The sequence below is a fragment of the Lepus europaeus genome, chromosome 4 (genome assembly GCF_033115175.1).
Source record: "Lepus europaeus isolate LE1 chromosome 4, mLepTim1.pri, whole genome shotgun sequence".
In the NCBI taxonomy this organism is placed as follows: Eukaryota; Metazoa; Chordata; class Mammalia; order Lagomorpha; family Leporidae; genus Lepus; species Lepus europaeus.
The window spans coordinates 88952616-88971899 of NC_084830.1; the positions used below are offsets into that span (position 1 = coordinate 88952616).

Below are 19284 nucleotides of genomic sequence, written 5' to 3' on the forward strand. Positions count from 1 at the left end.
ATTTACTCATCATTAGATACCAGGCTCAAAGCTAAGTAAAACATATATAAGTATACTCAAAAGTTGGTGAAAAATGTGTATTCCAAAGAAATGGTGCATGGATTTCAACGTCTTTTTGCATCAAAATAAACTTATCCATTTTTTCTGTTTTCCTATGAACCTATTGAAGTCCCCTCTTATACACACACACACACACATATATGTATATATATGTGTGTGTGTGTGTATATATATATATATATATATATATATATATATACTCAGTGCTTTTCTAAATTGTGAAATGTGTAACTCTGGATGTTTCTAAGATAATTTTATGTACTATGTGACTAACCTAAAATTTTTGTTAGACATAGGTTCCTTTTTATATGTTTTAGGAAAACATATAATAATGTGTTAAATCAGCAATTTCATGGATAGTGTGAAGATGGTTTGAAATGAGGTTAAGCCCTCCCCACACTCAAATAACCTGGTTTAAACAGTTTAAAGAAAAAAAAAACCTGTGAAGTAGATAATAACAGCACAGACAGTAGCTACATAAGAGAAAACACATGAAGGTGGTGTGTGGGATTTGATCCTTGGGGCCCCTCTGCATAATCTCTTGGGAGTCTAGCAGGGCAGGAGGGCAAAGGGGTACTGTGGCCACAAGCTGGGTTCAAATCCTAGCTCTCCTGTTATTCCATTTCAGGAGCTTGAATAAGTCTTTGGCTATTCCAAGTCTTGGTTTCCTCATCTGCAAATGTGGATCATGATAGCATCTACGTCACATGAATCAATATGCAAATAAAATGTACCCGGCTTTGAAACCAAAAAACATACCATGAACCTTATGGGATTTTTTAAAGATTTATTTATTTATTTGAAAGGCAGAGTTGCATAGAGGGAGACAGAGAGAGATATATACCTTCCATCCACTGGTCCACTCCCCAAATGGCTGCAACAGCTAGGACTCAGCCAATCTGAAGCCAGGAGCCTCGAGCTTCTGGTTTCCCCACATGGGCATAGGGGCCCAAGCACTTGGGCCATCTTCATCTGCTTTCCCAGGCACATTAGCAGAGAGCTAGATCGGAAATGGAGCATCAGGGACTTGAACTGGTGCCCATATGGGATGCCAGTGCCACAGGCAATGGCTTAATCCACAACTCCACAGCACCAGCCCCTCTTCTGGGCTTTATCTCATGTGCCCATGTGAAGGACTGGAAAAAGCTGCCCATGGAACACAGTTGCAGATATTCGTGGCACTGAGGAGAATAGTGAGCAAGAGATGTCAAATGTCTGCCTCAACGTAGATCATCTGCACAATGCTCTGGAGCTGTCTACCTGCAAGGCGGAGTCTCCAGCTCATTGAAGCAGTTGTCCTTGTGAACCAGCATGAAGGGCAATGGGATTGCAAGATGATTGGTTTCTTTTTACATTTCTTATTGATATTGCCACCAATGCTGAGAGAGACATACCATTATCCAAGAAAAGTCTTCCATTTCAAACTTAACAAATGTTGTATGAAAGTATTTTACATTTATCAAATGTCATTTATGTATCCCTTCAGTTACTTTATACACAGGTAATCTCGTTAAACATTTCAGTAAACTTACTCGGTCTTCTGAAAGAAGAAAGAAGGAGGAGGTCAAGGAAGGGGAGGAGGAGGTCAAGAAGAGCAGCGGGTACGAGCGCACCTCATGAACCTTTGGCCAGTGGTTGGCTGATGTACTCAATGCACTCTCCCAACTTGGGAGACTCTGAGAAGCAGGCAACATTCCAGCCCAAAGTGATCCTTCTCAGGTGTGTGCTCTGTTCCAAGCAAAGAGCAAAGGTACTTCCACAATCCGATCCATAGCCTTTTGAAGCACAGTGGAACCACAGCCCCAAGGAGCTCTCTCAGGAGGCTACAGACCCAGTCTCTCCTCCTCCACTGTGGCTGCTTCTGCACAGAGTTCCAGCTCGGTCTGGCCATCGTCTCGGTACTCATCTAGCCATCTACCATGGAAAGAGAGAGGATAATTCAGAGGAGAGAGCACTGAAAGGAGGTATGTTACTCAGAAAAGAAGATGAAATATGGAAATGACAAAAGAATCTTTCGGAGAAAAGCTCAGAATTTTTAAGAAGGATCTAAGATTTCTTGCCACACCAATTTATCTTTAGGTTTCCAACTTCAGCAAATCTTTGTCCTACATTCCGATTGCAAAATCACACTGGTTCATCATAAAATTTTCGATTTAAAAAATCCATATGGATAAAAAAATCTTTATTATATATCTTAATATCAATAAGCACTTCTTGTTGGGAGTTTATTTATTCCTCTTCTATCATGTGACTGGGAGGTATACACAGTGGCTAAACCCTTGGACACTGGAAGAGCATTCTTCAAGAGAAAGACACAAACTACATATGAAGGAATATCAAAAAGTTCATGGAAAATAGAATTAAGAGATAAGAAGAAGCTTATTTTGGCACAAAATCTTTTGATATCTATACATAGTCATCCTATAATACTTATTTTCCATGAATTTTTGAAGATATGTATGTAAAAAGATAAAATAATTTTAATATTCATTTTCTAGATTCAAAAGATTGTTATTATGACACGTAATCAGTATAAAATCATATTACATTCTTTCTTTGTGCTACATCTTTGGATTGAATATGCATTCTATACCTACAGCACATCTCCATTCAGAGTAGACACAGTTTAAGAGTTGGGAACACACACTATACATGTGGCTTGGGGTTACTAAGTGAGAAGGTGCATTTCTGGAGTCAGATATATGTTGATTTGTATCCTGAACACCAATTATATGAGGGCAAGGAATTCAACCCTTTTTGTGTCTCAGGTTTCTTGTCTATACATAAGAAGCATTGCAAAGTTTAGCTTATGGGTTTGCTGTGAGGATCAAAATAGCTCATGTGTGATATCCTCGCATTACCAGAAAGCCTATTCCTTGATAAGAGGTCAGTAAATGCCAGTTATGAAAATTCTCCTGATTTTCTCTCCAACAGTTAAGAAGACAGATAGGTAACCTGTAGAGTCCCACAACAGAATAGATCTCTCTTTTTTCTTTTTAACTCAACAATAAAATTATAAATAATTTTCTTCAGAGATCGTTTCTTTTTTCACCATTAGAAATGAACTTGGGGTGCCGGGTTCTAGTCCCAGTTGTTCCTCTTCCAGCCCAGCTCTCTGCTGTGGCCCGGGAGGGCAGTGGAGGATGGCCCAAGTGCTTGGGCCCCTGCACCCACGTGGGAGACCGGGAGTAAGCACCTGGCTCCTGGCTTCAGATCAGCGCAGTGTGCCAGCCATAGCGGCCATTTGAGGGTGAACCAATGGAAGGAAGACCTTTCTCTGTCTCTCTCTCACTGATCTATCTATCTGTCTATCTATCTATCTATTTATCAGACAGAGAGACAGTCAAACAGGGCTCCCATCCACTGATTCACTCCTCAAATATCTGTAACAACCAGGACTGGACCAGGCAGAAGTAGAAACCTAGGAACTCAGCCCAGGTCTCCTATCTGGTTGATAGAGATCAAAGCACTTGGGCCATCACTGCTTCCTTCTAGGGTGGATTTCAGCACCCAGGAACTCTGATATGGAATTTGGGTGTACAAAGAGGCAGCTTAAGTTCTGTGCCAAACACCTACAAGAGACTGGAGTTTAAACAGCTGAGAAAACATGCTAGGGAAGACACTAAAATCTGTATCTTCTAAACTCTCCAAAATCTAAGTAGAGTTTTCCAAAAACAATTTTTATAGCCAACTCAGCATTTTGTGCAGGGATCTTTTCCTTAGAGGATAGTAATATAATGGAAACAGCAGATGACAGACATGAAATTAAAATTCTCCAGTGTCAAGAGACCAAGAGAACCTGCTCTCTGATTCACCTTGGCATGCATCATGCATATCATTAATCTCTTTGGGTGTAAGTTTTTTCATATGTTAAACAAGATATGAGACTAAATGTCATTATCTATGGATTCTTCCACGTTTAGCAGAATACACAAAAAAGTTCTTATTTTTTCTTTAGGTACCTCTGGGTCCTCAGAGAGAATGAGCAAGGAAAACTGTCAACATTGCCACAGACCAACAATACACGATAGCAGTATAATAATTTGCCTGTGTGCAGTATTTAATACGCTGGAGTAGCAATACAATCAAACATCTGAAATATTTTTATTTGCATCATTTTGCTCCCATAAATCCAATTTCCAAGTATTGTAATTATTCTAACATTAGGGATAAGTCACCTCCATCTTGACTTTCATTCCTTCATTTTGCCAGTAAAATCAATTTTGCCTCTAAAGAGAGTATGACTATCATCACCTGCTCTGGGTGGCTCTTCATTTTGTTCAATGTGTCATGTTTAGAAAAATAATTATCTCTTACTTATTACTTACATTATTTCATAGTTACTATCACATACAGAGCAATAACACTCTATTGTACAATATTAAACATAGCTTCAGATGCTATCAAATATCTTGCTGTGATATAGAACCAAATGTTGTATATAATCTAGCCAATGTAGTAGTCACTAACCATCTGTGTCTATTGAGCACTTGAAATGTAGCTAGTGTAACTAAGAAAACTGATTTTTAAATTTGATTTGATTTTAATTAATTTAAATTAATTAGCCATATGTGGCTAGTGGCTACCATATTAGGCTGTGTAGATACTTTTTTTTTTAAATAAAAGTTACAAAATTATGTGGAGAGTTCTAAAAACTTAACATATTATCCAGAAATAAAGGTATGTTTCCCCCTCATTTGTAGGTGTGGCCTTGTTTACCACCATGGAGCTTCTGATAATTGCAAGGCATTTTACAAGTTCTTCATATCTGAAAGTCTCAAACAACCATGCAAAACATGTGTCATTGCTGCAATTTGACATAAGAGTAAACTGCGCTTTTCAGAGGTACATAGTAAGGGAGGTGTAATTCAAATCTAGTCTAAAAAACCTTAATCTTTGATCCTTGCACCCCCATTAATTAATAAAAAGATTTCTTGGAAAATAAAGATATAAGGTCTCATCCTGAAACTTGAATTTTTAAAATGGCAATAAATACTAAGATACACACGCATTTTAAATGAACGTGTATTAGGGAAGAAAACAAACTGAAGACTACGGAAGTGACATAAATTTTGTTCATACATCATGCAATTTCTTACTAAATTTTAAAAGAAAAAAATATTTCCTAGAATCAAAACTATGATAGGGGAAAATTATTTCAGTCAACTAATGTGAGTCTCTGCATGTCTGAAAGAATGCACATTCTTCTGGGGAAGAATAATGTCCAACCACTTACTGAACTCAGAGCTGAGAACTATGGTCCCCTCCCTTATCTACCATCAAATGGGGGCAATTTGAAGATAGAAGTCCTTAATTTTCTATCTGTATATTCAGAATGATATATTCATGATATCTAGCAGGCATGCAACATTTCTGCATGAATAAATAGGTGAATCGGTTTACGCAGTCATCTAGATTTAAGGATCAGGAAATCACATAGACATAACACCTGACAGTTGGGTCCTCACAGCATGCACACATCCTTGTCTTGTGCCTTAGAACACTAAGGTGGTATCCCAGGGCTCTTGACAACTGACACTGCATTGCTTTGTTGGTGGCTCTCCATGGTTTGCTCCACTTCTTAATATGGGAGGTGGTTGACTGCTATTTTGTACAATGACTGAATGAATGAATCAATGTATTCTATAGATTAATTACTAATGGAGGAAAATTGATCTTATAATTTCTATTTTTAGTGTACTTTTTTCAAGGTACATTTGATATTCTGCTCACAACAACTCTATAAAATAGGTAGAAAATATTTAACTATTCTCATCATAATATTTTAAAAACTAAGCATCAGTTTAAAGTGTTTTATGCACATTCTCCTATTATACCTATACCATGTTAGCATAATGTGCTAGAGTTCACAGTTTCACACCTAACTTCAATGAGTTTAAATGATTCAAGTGAACTGGGAGGAAAGGTATTGTTCTTGTCTTAATTAAATTTGGAGACACAGAATCTCACAGGTGTTGAAAGTAGTATCCAACTTATCAGAACTAGCTGGGAAGTTAGCAAGTATCTGAGCAACAACACGTTTTCTACTTCTAATCTGATTTCCTTTACATTTCAGCATACTTACTCCAGAAGAGAAAAATTAGCTGTTATGAAGAACGACAGAATTACTAGTGCTCCTAAGAATTACTAGTGCTCCAGGGGCGAGAAGGCCTTCAGCTGTGGTTAAGGGAGGAAAGGATGTGGTCCTATAGCTGGGAGGAGGCCTGCTGGTGAGAGCTGGAGTGAGTTGGACAAAGGGGAGCATAATTTGCATATTGAGGTATTAAGGGACCACCTACCTGTCACAAGGGAACAGCACCTCTTGAATGCCATCTTCCTCTTCAGACTTAACAACAACACTCTCAAGAAACCATCCATTACCTGCATAAATTGACAAAAGAGATCAGCCAAAAATATACTAGCATTGTCTATTTTATCTTTAGCTAAAAAGAATACACTAGCATAGTCTATTTTGTTCATAGACTCTCCGAATGTTTTTTTTAAGTACATTTGTCAGGTAATTTGGTTACAAAAATATGCATATCCAACTTATATTAGTAGAGAAATGAAAGCATGAGTGAGTGACCTAATTACTCAGAGTTGTAGAAGCAGAGGAAAAGAGAAGTTTCACTATTAGGGATATAAAGTCTCCAAAAAATTCTTAATCTTTTTAAGTACATGAAGCAAGAATAAAGAGATAAGCAAATTACATAAATGCATTTAATTAGGTTAAGTTAGAAAAAATTGATACTTTTAAGTAATCATGGAGAGTCATAATCAATCATCATTCTTAAGAGTAAAAATTTTTAAATTATCACTGATTATTGCACAGGTCAGTGCAATTAAAGGAAAATAAAATGAATAAAGTAAGTAAAGAGGAAAGGAAAGAGGCTGGGAGGGAAGGAATGGAGAAGAAAAAAAGGGAAAAAGAGAAGGAAGGCAATAGAAAAGTAACGTATTGGTGAAAATAACAGAACCATTATTTCACAGTTTGTATGGCTTACTACATTAAAAATCCAAAACCATCACAGAAAATAGTAGGATTAATACTTGAGGAAATGGTTACATACACAATGAATGCATAAAAATGCAGTACATTTCTATTGGCCAGGATGGAACAGTTAAAAATGTAATTCAATGAAAATTATAATGTTACAGTGCCATAAAACTATAAATATAGAGTAAATGTAAAACCAGATATACTATAATTATAGAAAATTACCTAAATTTAAGAAATTACAGCAAATAAGGCATAAACAAAGGCAGAACCAGCCCACATTCAGGAGTGGAAAACACTGTAAAGATGTCACTCTCACCCAGACTAATCTTTCAGTAAAATTAAATCAAATTCACCATAATATTTTTCATGAAAATGAACAAACTTATGATGAAATTTATGTAGATGATGAAGACCCAAGACTATCCCAGGCATTTTTGAATTATCACAAGGTAGGGAATTTGTCCTACCAGTTATCAAAATTTATTATAAATTGATTCTACTTCAGACGATACAGAATTGGTAGCAAATTCTTTCTATAATTCCACTTATCTTACACTTAAATTTCACTTTCAGCATCATCACTTTTCATTTTATTGACACAGTTTTATCTTGCAATTATGTTACAAACTGTCCTATTTGTTCATCCCTGGTAGACAAGGAGGCAACACAACTACATGCTTTGCTGTCTGTGCATGCACTTACTAACAGATGGACAGTGGCACATCACTGATAGGTAGACATTGAAAACAGTGCTGTGCTTAGTTTCTGATCAGGATGTGTACTGTTAATCATGTAGTGATTTGTGGACTGAGAAGCTGATAGTAAAGTTTATATTTTATGCACTTACTGTTAATGGAGCATGGTAACTGGAATTTGAATCATGTTACTGGGGGACTTACGCTATTTAATTACATCATTATAACCAAAGCTTGTCCATATAGGAATTGTGCAAAGCCAGGACTATCTGTTTAAGATAAAATTGACTTTGTAGAATACTCAGGCAAAGTTAGGAGAGTTGATAAACACTGGCAGTACAACTAGTTATCCATAGAGAAAGAATCAAAATTGGATTCAATCCTCATGTCAAACACAAAATTAGTTACAGTTAGAGTAAATATTTAAATCTTAAATATAAGACATAATACCCATACATGTATATGAATATCTGTCTATTTAGCTATCATCTAGAATATTCTAGAGGTAGAGAAGACTGTCCAAAGTAAGACACAAGATGTGCTGATTATTGAAAAGTGTGTTAAATTCAATTACATTAAAATTAAGAAATTCAGGCATCAACATCTACAACTGGAGAAAATGTACCAACACTGCTTGCTCTCTCCTTTCTGACAGCTCTGTAGTGCTAGAGCCCACATTTCCCAGATGTCTTTGCTGCTGTATATAAATTACATGAGTATTTTCTCAGTAATGAAATGTGGCCAAAAGTCCTATGTTCAGTTCCAATATCACTGTCTTAAAATACATTGTTGTCAGAGCTTTCTTTTTTAGGTGCTGTAACCAGCAGAAAGACCATCAAGAGTATTTTCAAAGACCTATACATTACTAGCAAATTCCTAATGAAAGCAAGGATTAAAAAGTATGAAATGATAAACCATTCAGGATAAGTACTTTGGAAGAGAAGGTAATAAAGGTGAAATACAGGTAGAATCATTAATATTGTTGATGTTCTCAGCTCATGTTAGGTCATCAGACTTAGTATACATTTTGAAAAATAAAAGGGAAAACACAGCCTAGATATTCTGACTATTATGGTAATTTTTCCATTTAATGAAAAGATTAAGCAGAAAGTTGGAAGAATAGTTGAGGTAAGGAACTTTGGAATCCCATTATGCTAGTTACTTTTGACCTTCCTTAACCGAATTTCAAATAGCCTAATCCCATCAGTCAGGGAAGTCCACCAAAATCCTTGACTATCCAGGTAAATCCTGTCATTCCCAACTATACACTATGTGTCTGCTTTTGCCAGGGAAAACTTCATGTTCTTCTGGACTTAGTAGGTCCCCTTACTAAATGACATAATAGCAGACTGAGGGTCACTTTCAGAACAGTTCTCATACTTCATTACAATTTAAAAAAATATTTTATATGTGTCTTCTATCTGTAGACTCTGTGAAGGCAGAGAGCACTTGCACCTTGTCCACCTCTGGAAAGTGCCAAGCAGTGAGCAGGCTCTCAGCCAAGAACACTTACACCGGGCAGCAATCTGAGCGTCACATACTTGGAATCCCCAAAGGGCTTGTATTGAAACAAATGAAAAAATCTGTATGTTTCTGATTACTCAAGACCCACCGGTCAGAATCTCTGCTATTGGGCCCATGAGTGTGTTTATTTTATTTTTGTCACTACTATCTAAATAGTTCCTATTTATTCTGAAGTTTTTTTTAAGATTTATTTATTTATTTGAGAGGCAGTGTTACTGATAGAGAGAGAGAGAGACATCTTCCATCCTCTGGTTCATTCCCCAAATGACCACAATGGCTGGAGTTGGGCCAATCCGAAGGCAGGAGCCAGGAGCTTCTGGGTCTCCCATGTGAGTGCAGGGGCCCAAGCACTTCCACTGCTTTCCCAGACCAACAACAGAGAGCTGGATTGGAATAGTAGCAGCCGGGACAAGAAACAGCATCCATATAGAATGCCGGTGCCACGGGTGGAGGCTTAACCTACTACACCACAGCACCAGCCCCTTATTCTGAAGTTTTACAAAGTTTGCTACAAATCTGAGACTTTTATTAAGCCTCCTGTTCATTTTATTTGTGGTTATAAGCCCACAAACATATTTGGTTTGAAATAATCATGTTGTATGTGGTCTCTCTTTTTAAAATGGAAAGAAAAGAACCTTGAGAATTTTGCTGAATTTTCCCATGCCTGTACAGGTTTTTGTTAATGAGAGAGTTTGATTGATTTTTTAAAAAAATCAGTATTTTAGAAATGTGTTGCTCTTTCCATCTAAAATCTTTTCTAAATTAGAAATTTAGTTCCATCAGGCTATTTAAAATCAATGGTCCTTTCAATTTTCCTTCTACCATTTTCATTCTTTGTATCAAATAACTTTTTCTTGAATGCATCTTTCCCAACAAGTGTCCAAGCCTACATCTTCCAATAAATTCCTAACTCTTCTTCTTTTACCTAAAAAAGTAACTACTCTGTGGTTGCCATTCCGCTGTCTCCAGAACACTTCCATTTTGACTTTCTGGGGGTCTCAGTTAGACCTGATAACACTGCTTCCTCCCCTCATCACCAGCAGGATAGCTCAGAATCATTTTTAAAAGCTAGATCCTTGGGGTCGACACTGTGGCTCAGAGGGTTAACGCCCTGGTCTGAAGCACCGGCATCCCATATGGGATCCAGCTCTCTGCTGTGGCCTGGGAAAGCAGTAGAAAATGGCCCAAGTCCTTGGGCCCCTGCATCTGCATGGGAGACCTAGAAGAAGTTCCTGGCTCCTGGCTTCTGATGGGCACAGCTACGTCCATTGTGGCCAATTGGGGAGTGAACCATTGGATGGAAGACCTCTCTCTCTCTCTCTCTCTCTCTCTCTCTCTCTTTCTCTCTGCCTCTTTTCTCTGTTTAACTCTGACTTTCAAATAAAAAAAAATCTAAAAAGAAAACAAACCCTAGATCCTTGCAAAGCCTGGGATTTTGACTAACTGCTCCATTCTGATGCTTGCCAAAGTCACAGTGCTTATACTAATCAAATATTATGCAAATTGGCTCATGATGTTCAGGGGATGCTGGGGCAGGTGCAGGAAGTCTCAAGGTAAATTTCCATCCTGCGTGGAAAATAATCTAAAGGCTGAGCACTCACCAGTGATACAGCTCTTCAGTGTTGCCATTCTATAGCAACATGCTTCTACAGGGATGCCACTCTACAGTGAAACAGCCCTACAGTAATGCCATTAATCTACATCCTTTTGTTCAATAGATGGTCGCTAATTAAGCTATCTATACTGCCAAGCATTGTGCCATTCAGGAGGAATAAGGATCCATATATCTATTTCCAAGTTTCAAAAAATTCAAAATCTGGTAAAAAGAAAAAAGGAGAATAAAAGTATAATCAGTGGCTTCTGTAGTGTAAATTAAAATGCAATGCTGCATTTTAGCTGTAAAGAATACAGGTTCTGGAGCCAAGCAAACTTAGGCTTGAATCCAATAGCTCTAAGAGAGATTGTAAAACAAAGCAAGGAAAAAAACCAGGAGTCAATGAAGTAGAATTGACAGAACTTGAGTAACAGTTGTGGCAGGGATGGGAGACAGGGAGGGAAAGACAGGAGCAAGGAAGATCCACAAGTTGCTGATTTGCTGAGTGTAGAATGTGGGAAATAGGAGAAACACATGTGCAGGGGCACACGGGAGATGGCACTGTGAACACTGCCTCATAGAAGTGGTCATCACACACATGCACACACAGAAGACATGCTTCCATATTCCTAGGAATTTGCTTTCATACTAACCTAACAGGATGCTTTGGTAAGTTCTACATACCTAACCTGACAAAACTTCACTTAGGTATAATTTCTGGAAATAAAATTATTTTCTCATCTCAATATATGTCTATCTTATTTTTTACTAATCTTTTATACTATATTCAATAAAACAGCAAAACAAACTTCCTGTAAAGAAACCAAGTCTTACCTGGACCTGTCCCATCATGACTAATCAGAACCTTCTTCAGTTTCCCAAGAGATACAGCCTTAATGGAAAAAATATCAACCTGTACAATAAAAAAATAAACTGAATGACTACTAGGATATTTCCTTTCTCTAGAGGAAAAAATGGCATTATTATTGCTATCGTATGGCTATACATCACCATAACTGTGCTACTATTTCCAATACCATGGAAATTGCCACTTGCAATTTTTAGTCCATTTTTGTTGTTTATGTTTCAGCTACTTGAATGGCAGAGCAACAGAGAGAGTTTGAGAGATCTTCCATCCATTGATTTACCCTGTACATGCACTCCAACAGGCAGGCCAAACTGAAACCAGCAACCAGGAACTCTATCCAGGTCTCCTACAAGGGTGGCAGGGGCCCAAGCACTTGAGTCATTATCCATTGCCTACCTGGATACATTAGCATGAGAATGGATCAGAAGCAGAGGGGCCAGTACTGGAAGCAACACTCCAATATTGATAGCGCATGTCTGAAATGGTGATTTAATGTACTGCATCACAAAACCCACCCACCACCTACTAGCTTTTGTGCAAAGGCCTAAGGTGTCACACAAACATATAGCATACGAGTTTTTCTCTCCTCATACAGTTGAGTGCAAATAATGTTAACCATGTAAATCATGACACTTATTATATGTAATCATGGCATTTATTGTAAATCTACTACCAATACTAATAACATCCTGTATAGTCCTTCCTATGTGCCAAATTCCTTCAAGTGCTTTTTTTTATATTAACTTATTTAATCCTCAAAGCAATCCATGAGATAAGTACTATTTGCTTCCTCACTTCACAGCTAAAGAGACTGAGGCACACGAGTTAAATGACTTATCCCAGGCCAAAGCCTAAGGAGGACAAAGCCAGGACTCAGTCCTGGGAGGCCACCTCCAGATCAGGTGCTTTCCACCGCTGTTCTGTCTTTAGGTATCGTTTGGTTTTTAATAAACTTTGAATGGAAATATGTACACAGAACATACAGTGCCCCCACCCCCTGAGGGTTTCACACCCAGGGATAGAAACCAATCACAGACAGTTAAAACTGGAGAAAAGAATGTGTCTCTGCTGCCATGTGCAGACGTCTTTTTCAGGGCAGCATTTCCTAAACAATTCAGTATAGCAAATGCTTACATAGCATTTACCTTCTATCATACATTGTAAGTGATCTGGAGATGATTAAAGTATATGGGAGAATGATATGGGTTACATGCAAATACTATGTCATTGTATATAACAGTCTGAGCATCCTTAGATTTTAGTCCTTGAGAGCATTCCTGGAACCCTCATCCAGGGATATTGAGGGGTGACTTATACACATAATAGGTCTCGAAATACGGAGTGGATGCAGAATACAAATTCCAAAGGCACATTCAATGAAAACACACGCTGAGACCCCATCATGCCTCTTTCCAGTTCCTGTCTCCCTAAATGATACCTACTCTCTGGCTTACTGCACTGTTAGTTTTGCCTGGTGTGGGGATATATGTAAACAGAATCCTATGGTCAGTTCTCTTTCTGCGTCACTTGTTTCATTCAACATATGTAAAGTTCATTCACACTATTTTGTTCAAATTCATTACCTTTATTCCAAATTAATCTATCCTACTATTTATGGAAAATTATTGTTCCTAGAATCTTGTTTCTCAGAACATTCCTGTACATGTCTTTTCACGATACTTGCCTACATATCTGTTGACAGACAGCTGGATTAAAGGATATTCATGTGTTTGGCTATCACAGATAGTCTCAATTTTCCAAAATACTTGTACCCACATATGCTATGCACTATATGCACAGTGTATGAGGATTTACAGTGCTCCATGGGCTAATAAATACTTGCTATCACCATTCTCTTTACATTTAGCCATCTGACTGTACACAATAACACTTCTGGTTTTCATTCTATTTTCCTGATGACAGTTAAGGCTGGTGCATGTTTCATGTTTATTGGCAAATTGGATATCCTTTCATGTCAAGTACATCTTTAAGTGTCCTCCTCGTGTTTTAGATTGGGCTATCTGTCTTTTTCTTGTTGATCTGTGGGTTTTCCATATACAGCCTATAAACAAGTCTTTTGAAAAGTATATGTTTTTACAATATCTTTTCACACTTTGTGATTTGCCCTTTCATTGTTTTAATGATGTCTTGAGGAACACAAGACTTTAATATTAAAAGAATTAAATGGAGGCTGATGGTGTAGCACAGTAGGTTAAGCTACCACTTGCAACAACAGCATCACATTTTAGAGTGTGGTTCTAGTCTCAGCTGTTGTGTTTCTGAACCAGCATCTTACTGAAGTACCTGGGAAGGTGGTGGATGATGACACAAGTGCTGGGGTGCCTGCCACCCACATGGGAGACCCAGATTAAGCTCCTGACTCCTGGCTTCCGCACGCCCCACTCCTGGCTGTTGTGCCCATTTGAGGGAGCGAACCAGCAGATGGAAGATCTGTCTCTCTCTCCCTCTCTTTCACTGTCATTTTGTCTTTCAAATAAACAGACAAATAGTTTTTAAAGAAAGAGTGAAAAGTAAGCTTTTTTTTTTCTTTAGGCTTAGTATGTTCCCTGCTTTGTTGTTAAAATCTTATAGTTTTCTAGTCATGTTCATAGCAGCATTATTCACAATAACAAAGATATGAAAGCAGCCCAAGTGTCCATCAACAAAGGAATAGATAAACAAAATGTAGTGTATATACAAGCAATGGAATATTATTCAGCCTTTAAAAAGGAAGTTTTGACACATGCTACCACATTTAAGAACTTTGAAGACATTAGGCTAAAGTGAGGCTGTCAAAAATGACAAATACTCTGTGATTCCACTTATATGATATACCTAGAAAAGTCTGAGACAGAAAGTAGAAATGGTGGTTGCTACAGGCTGGGGGACGGAAGAAAAAAATGTTGTTTAGAGGTTAGAGTTTCAGTTTTGCAAAATGGAAAGAGTTCTGGAAACCGATGACAGTAATGATAGAACAACCACATAAATATACTTAACACTATAGAACTATACACTTAAAATAGTTAAAATGAAAAATTTTATGTATTTTTTTCCTCAATTAAAAAAATTAAGTCATAGTCTAGGGGCTAGTGTTGTTGTATGGTGGGTTAAGCCACCACCTACAACACCAGCATCTCATAATCCAAGGGCTGCTCCACTTCTAATCCAGCTTCCTCCTAATGCACCTGGGAAGGCAGCAGACGATGGCCCATGTTCTTGGATCCCTGCCACCATGTGGGAGACCTTGATGGAATTCCTGGCTCCTGGTTTCAACCTGGTCCAGTCCTGGTGGTTGTGGGCTCTTGGGGAGTGAATGTCTCTCTCCTTATCTCTGTCACTCTGCCTTCAAATAAATAATCTCTATTTTTTTAGTAGTAGTCTACCATCAAAATCATAGATTTTCTCTGTTATAGATATTTTACCATTTTACCTTTCACATTTAGATGTAAATTTGCATTGAGCTTATATGGGATAGGTGCGTTGGTGGGGGTGGAGGTTGGGTAAAACACAGGTCATAATTTCTTCTTTTTTCTCCATAATAACATCCAGTTACTATAAATTGTATTGAAAGGATTATCTTTTCCTGATGTTGTATATCAGGACATGTGCCTCTGTTCCTGAGCTGTTTTTGTACTCTATTTGTCTTGTCTTGTACAAATTGATGCTGTCTTAACTTCCCAGTAAATCTTGATACCTGGCACTGTATGTCCTCCAACTTTGTTTTTCTCCTTCAAGATTATTTGACTCTTTATAATTTTTATAATTAGACTGCCAATTTCCATGAAAGAACTCTTCCTGAGAGTTTGATTGATATTTCTTTAAAACTGTGCATCATTGGGCAGAAGTGAGAACGTTTTGATATTGAGTCTTCTAACCCAGGAATATAATACATTTCTCTATCAATTTACCTCTTTCAAATTTTTTTTCAATAATTTTTTTAAGTTTCATATAGAGGTCTTGCCTTAGCTACCACAGCGCCTGCTGTGCCAGTAGATGGAGTAACCACGGCAACAGGGAAGAGACTGGGCATGGCCCCAGGACAGAGGCTCCTTCCCCTAAGCTGCTCCAGACACTGATGCTGTCAACGTCCAGTCTGAGGGTTGAAGTCCTGGAGGGAGCCATTCACTTCTGCTAACTGCAGTGGCCCCAGAATGCACACTTTACTGGTTCTTCCTCTTTCCTTCTCTCACTCTCTCTTCCTGTCACTCCTGCTTCCTGGAATCACCTCTTCCTACTGATGATTTGCAGGACATGCCCTAGTCCTGCTTAGGCAGGGCTCACACAAAGGATGCAGTGGGTTATAAAGGTCTCTTCACTGCCGGGCAGGATCCCATCTCCATGAGACCTCCCAAACCTCCACACAGCAACTCCATATCTCTGCTGTCACTTTCTGATTGGCTTCTTGCTGCTAAACTTCCACTTGCAAGTGGCAGGAAGCTCCAGTCATCCCAGATTCTCCTCTGCACTTCCCTTACCTCCAGCATCCGGGACACTCAAGCCCTAACTGCCTGTGTAGATGTCAATGCCTTTAAAATCAGTTTAAAAGGTATTTTAGCAAATGTCCCACAGTTTTGCTCAGCAGAATGCTAGTTTTGTTTGGAGCTAGTCTACCCTAGCTGGAAGTAGAATCCTGGGAATTTTGTTGTTGTTTAATAGAGAAGACTGGGGCTTATGGTTGCATTGCTCCTGGGTTAAGTCTAACCTCTACCCAATTCCAGCATAGTAAAAACACATCAGGAAATGAGCACAACTCCTTGCCCTTCCTAATATAGGCCAAATGAGCATCTCGGGGTGTGTCTTAAGTTAAAGAAATCAAGTAAGGTTTCTGGGTAGGAATGGATGAAGATCTTTCTGTTACCTGCCCACGCAGGAACTTGACCTTGTTGTTCTTGGATTGATGAAGGCTTCGCTTCCCAGAGTCTCCTCTGGTGCCGATGAGGTTGATAAATACATTAGACTCTGTTTCTGCATCTGGCTCTGTACCCGTGTATATGTGAATCTCATAAACCACCACTGGGAAGACAGAAATTTTGTATGATCTTTCTAATTTGTATTTTCCAGAAACAGATACTTACAAGGGGATTCATGTGTTTGTTAACATGGTTGGCATGAATTTCTCTATGGCTTTGGCTCTAACTGTATGTTTTGTGTGCCCTCCCCCATTCAAACATACTCCTAGCTACTTCATGTTTACCCCATTCAGATATTTGACTATTCCAAGAACTGCCATTTCAAAATTATTATTTCAGCAATTATGTACTTTCATTAACCACTATTATGTGAAATTCTGTTTAAAAAAATCTCCTCTCTGTTAATTAGATGAAAGTGGCAACTTTTACCCTGAAGTTTGGCTGTACTAATCGCAGCTGGTCACTCATGCTGCTACTTCTTGCAGATCACTTTTCCAATAATGGAGATTTTTAATAGCCCTCTTGAGAAAGAAAAAGACACAAATATCCTAGAGAGATGCAAATTTAAATATAATTTTTAAATACAGCCCAGTGAGATAACAGCAAATTATAACCCACCATATTTGACCTTAGAATTAAGGCAATTTCTGAGACACTGGTAGGAGTCACTAATTAGAAAAGAGATTGCTCTTGCTGATACTACTAATATGAATAACATCTTGGATACAAAGAGAACTTTTTATTCCAAGATCTTAGAACTGTTTATAAATCATACTCTGTGCAATTGAGCAGTTGCATTTATAGAAATCCACATTAACATTTTCCAAAGAACTCAGACATGAAAATCCAACAAGTAAGAAAACAAGGTAAGTGAGAAACATTGCCTGTTTCTATCATGCCTGACCTTTAAAAAGACAAATGTGGTATATTGGGAAATGGTATAAGCAGGGAAGATAAATCAGTTTCTTTGTGCAGTCTTACATACTCTAAAATACCCCAGAGTGAAACCCAGCAGAGCCTAACTGAAAATTAGAACACCTCTTGTGAATTTAGGACAACCAAAGAAATCTTCAAAGCTGCCTATGAAGAACAGCTGGTCTTACGTACAGCCTCCAGGACTGCCTGAGCAGAATTAAGTTAAAATTTCTGCTAGAATTCACCCTGAAAATGAGGATGAGGAGAAGCACGATTTGCTGTCTTTATAGAGAAACCAATCTGCTGTTGGCCGAGAACTTTTTCTATTTCAGGCAGTGAGAACTTGGTAACAACTTTTTAAGAGGGGGAAACATTTAAAATATTAAAACACAAATTAAGTGAGACAAAAAGAGATAGTTAATAGTTTTGAAAAGTACTATCAAAATTATGTAGGACACAAAACAGATATTTACGGGACAAAGAACAACATTCAGTTTCCCTCAGCCATTGTACACAGCGCCTGAGGAAATCACAAGGCTTGCCTGTGAACCTGCACATGGCTCAGTTACAACACAGCATTCTCAGAAGCTGCTATGAATTAATTAGGTTAAACACATATGCATCAAGAGAGCTCTCACTTTCTACCTAAAATTCAAATAAAGAGAAATAAAGGTATCAGAAATTAAGGGCATAGTGGTTATTACAATTGAGCACTAAATTTTATTCTCAAGCTACATTAAAAAGAGTTATATAATTTCAAATGGAGGTTGAAAGAAAACACAATCCCACCCAGAGAAGCAGACATTTTGTTGGAATCTGTCACATAGACTCTATTTTGATTGTACTACAGGATATATTTCACTAAGCATTTGCTACAGTTCTGCCACAAAAACATGCAGATTCTTTTTTAAAATGCTAAATTCATAACCATAAATTCTAACTCTGGATTTTTTCATGATCTTTAGGGCAACATAAAATTCTTTCTTATCTAACTTAACCCAAAGGGAGAATTTAAGGAATTCTTAGTTAACATTTCACTTAGATGCTCCCCTAGAGCATCATGTGTGTTAAATGAGTCTTTGCAAATGAAGATTGCTACGGATCCTTTCTGTAGTCCTTCTTCTTGTGCATGAAATGTCAAAACTCACTGTTATTGATTGAAAAAGAGAGTCATGTACAAGGAGGCTTCAAAAAATTCACAGAGAATGGAATCAGAAGCTAAGATTGGGGAAGGTGTTTGGCCTAGAGGTTAAGACATCAATTAAGATGCCTGCATCCCAAAGAACACACCTAGGGTTCAAGTCCCAGCTCTGTTCAGATTTCCAGTTTCCTGCTAATGCACACCCTTGAAGGCAGCAGATAATGTCTCAAGTACTAGAATCCCTGCCACCCATATGGGAGACACGAATTGCATTTCTGGCTCCTGGTTTTGGCCTGGCCCAACAGTATTGCAGTGAACTAACAGATTGAAGATTTGTTTCTCTCTGTTTTTCTATGCCTTTCAAGTTTTTTTTTCAACCTATGCAGAGGTTTTTCATAATATGTATTTTCCATGAACTTGTTGATGTCTCCTTGTATGCATGGATTTCAACAATTTTTGCACTGAATTAAACTTATGTTTTAATACTTTATTCCATGAACTATTTGAGGTCTCATCATTCTGTTAACAGAAATTTGTCCTTGTGACAAAACGAATAAGGTCAATAAATTAGCTTTAC

At 38.0% G+C, this 19284-nt stretch overlaps 1 protein-coding gene and 1 pseudogene across 1 annotated transcript in view; one reads left to right on the forward strand and one right to left on the reverse strand.

The window, feature by feature from the left end:
- Positions 1-1680, forward strand: part of LOC133758720 (AP-3 complex subunit sigma-1-like) — a 155131-nt pseudogene extending 153451 nt beyond the window's left edge.
- A 9408-nt stretch (positions 1681-11088) lies between these two features.
- The window catches only part of RP1 (RP1 axonemal microtubule associated), a 293476-nt gene continuing 285280 nt past the window's right edge, over positions 11089-19284 (reverse strand). The window contains exons 26-28 of the mRNA XM_062189888.1: positions 16600-16754; positions 11683-11786; positions 11089-11095 (exon numbers count right to left, since the gene is read on the reverse strand). Of these exons, the coding sequence (XP_062045872.1) occupies positions 11089-11095; positions 11683-11786; positions 16600-16754 (266 nt within the window). The remainder of the gene's footprint in view (positions 11096-11682; positions 11787-16599; positions 16755-19284) is intronic.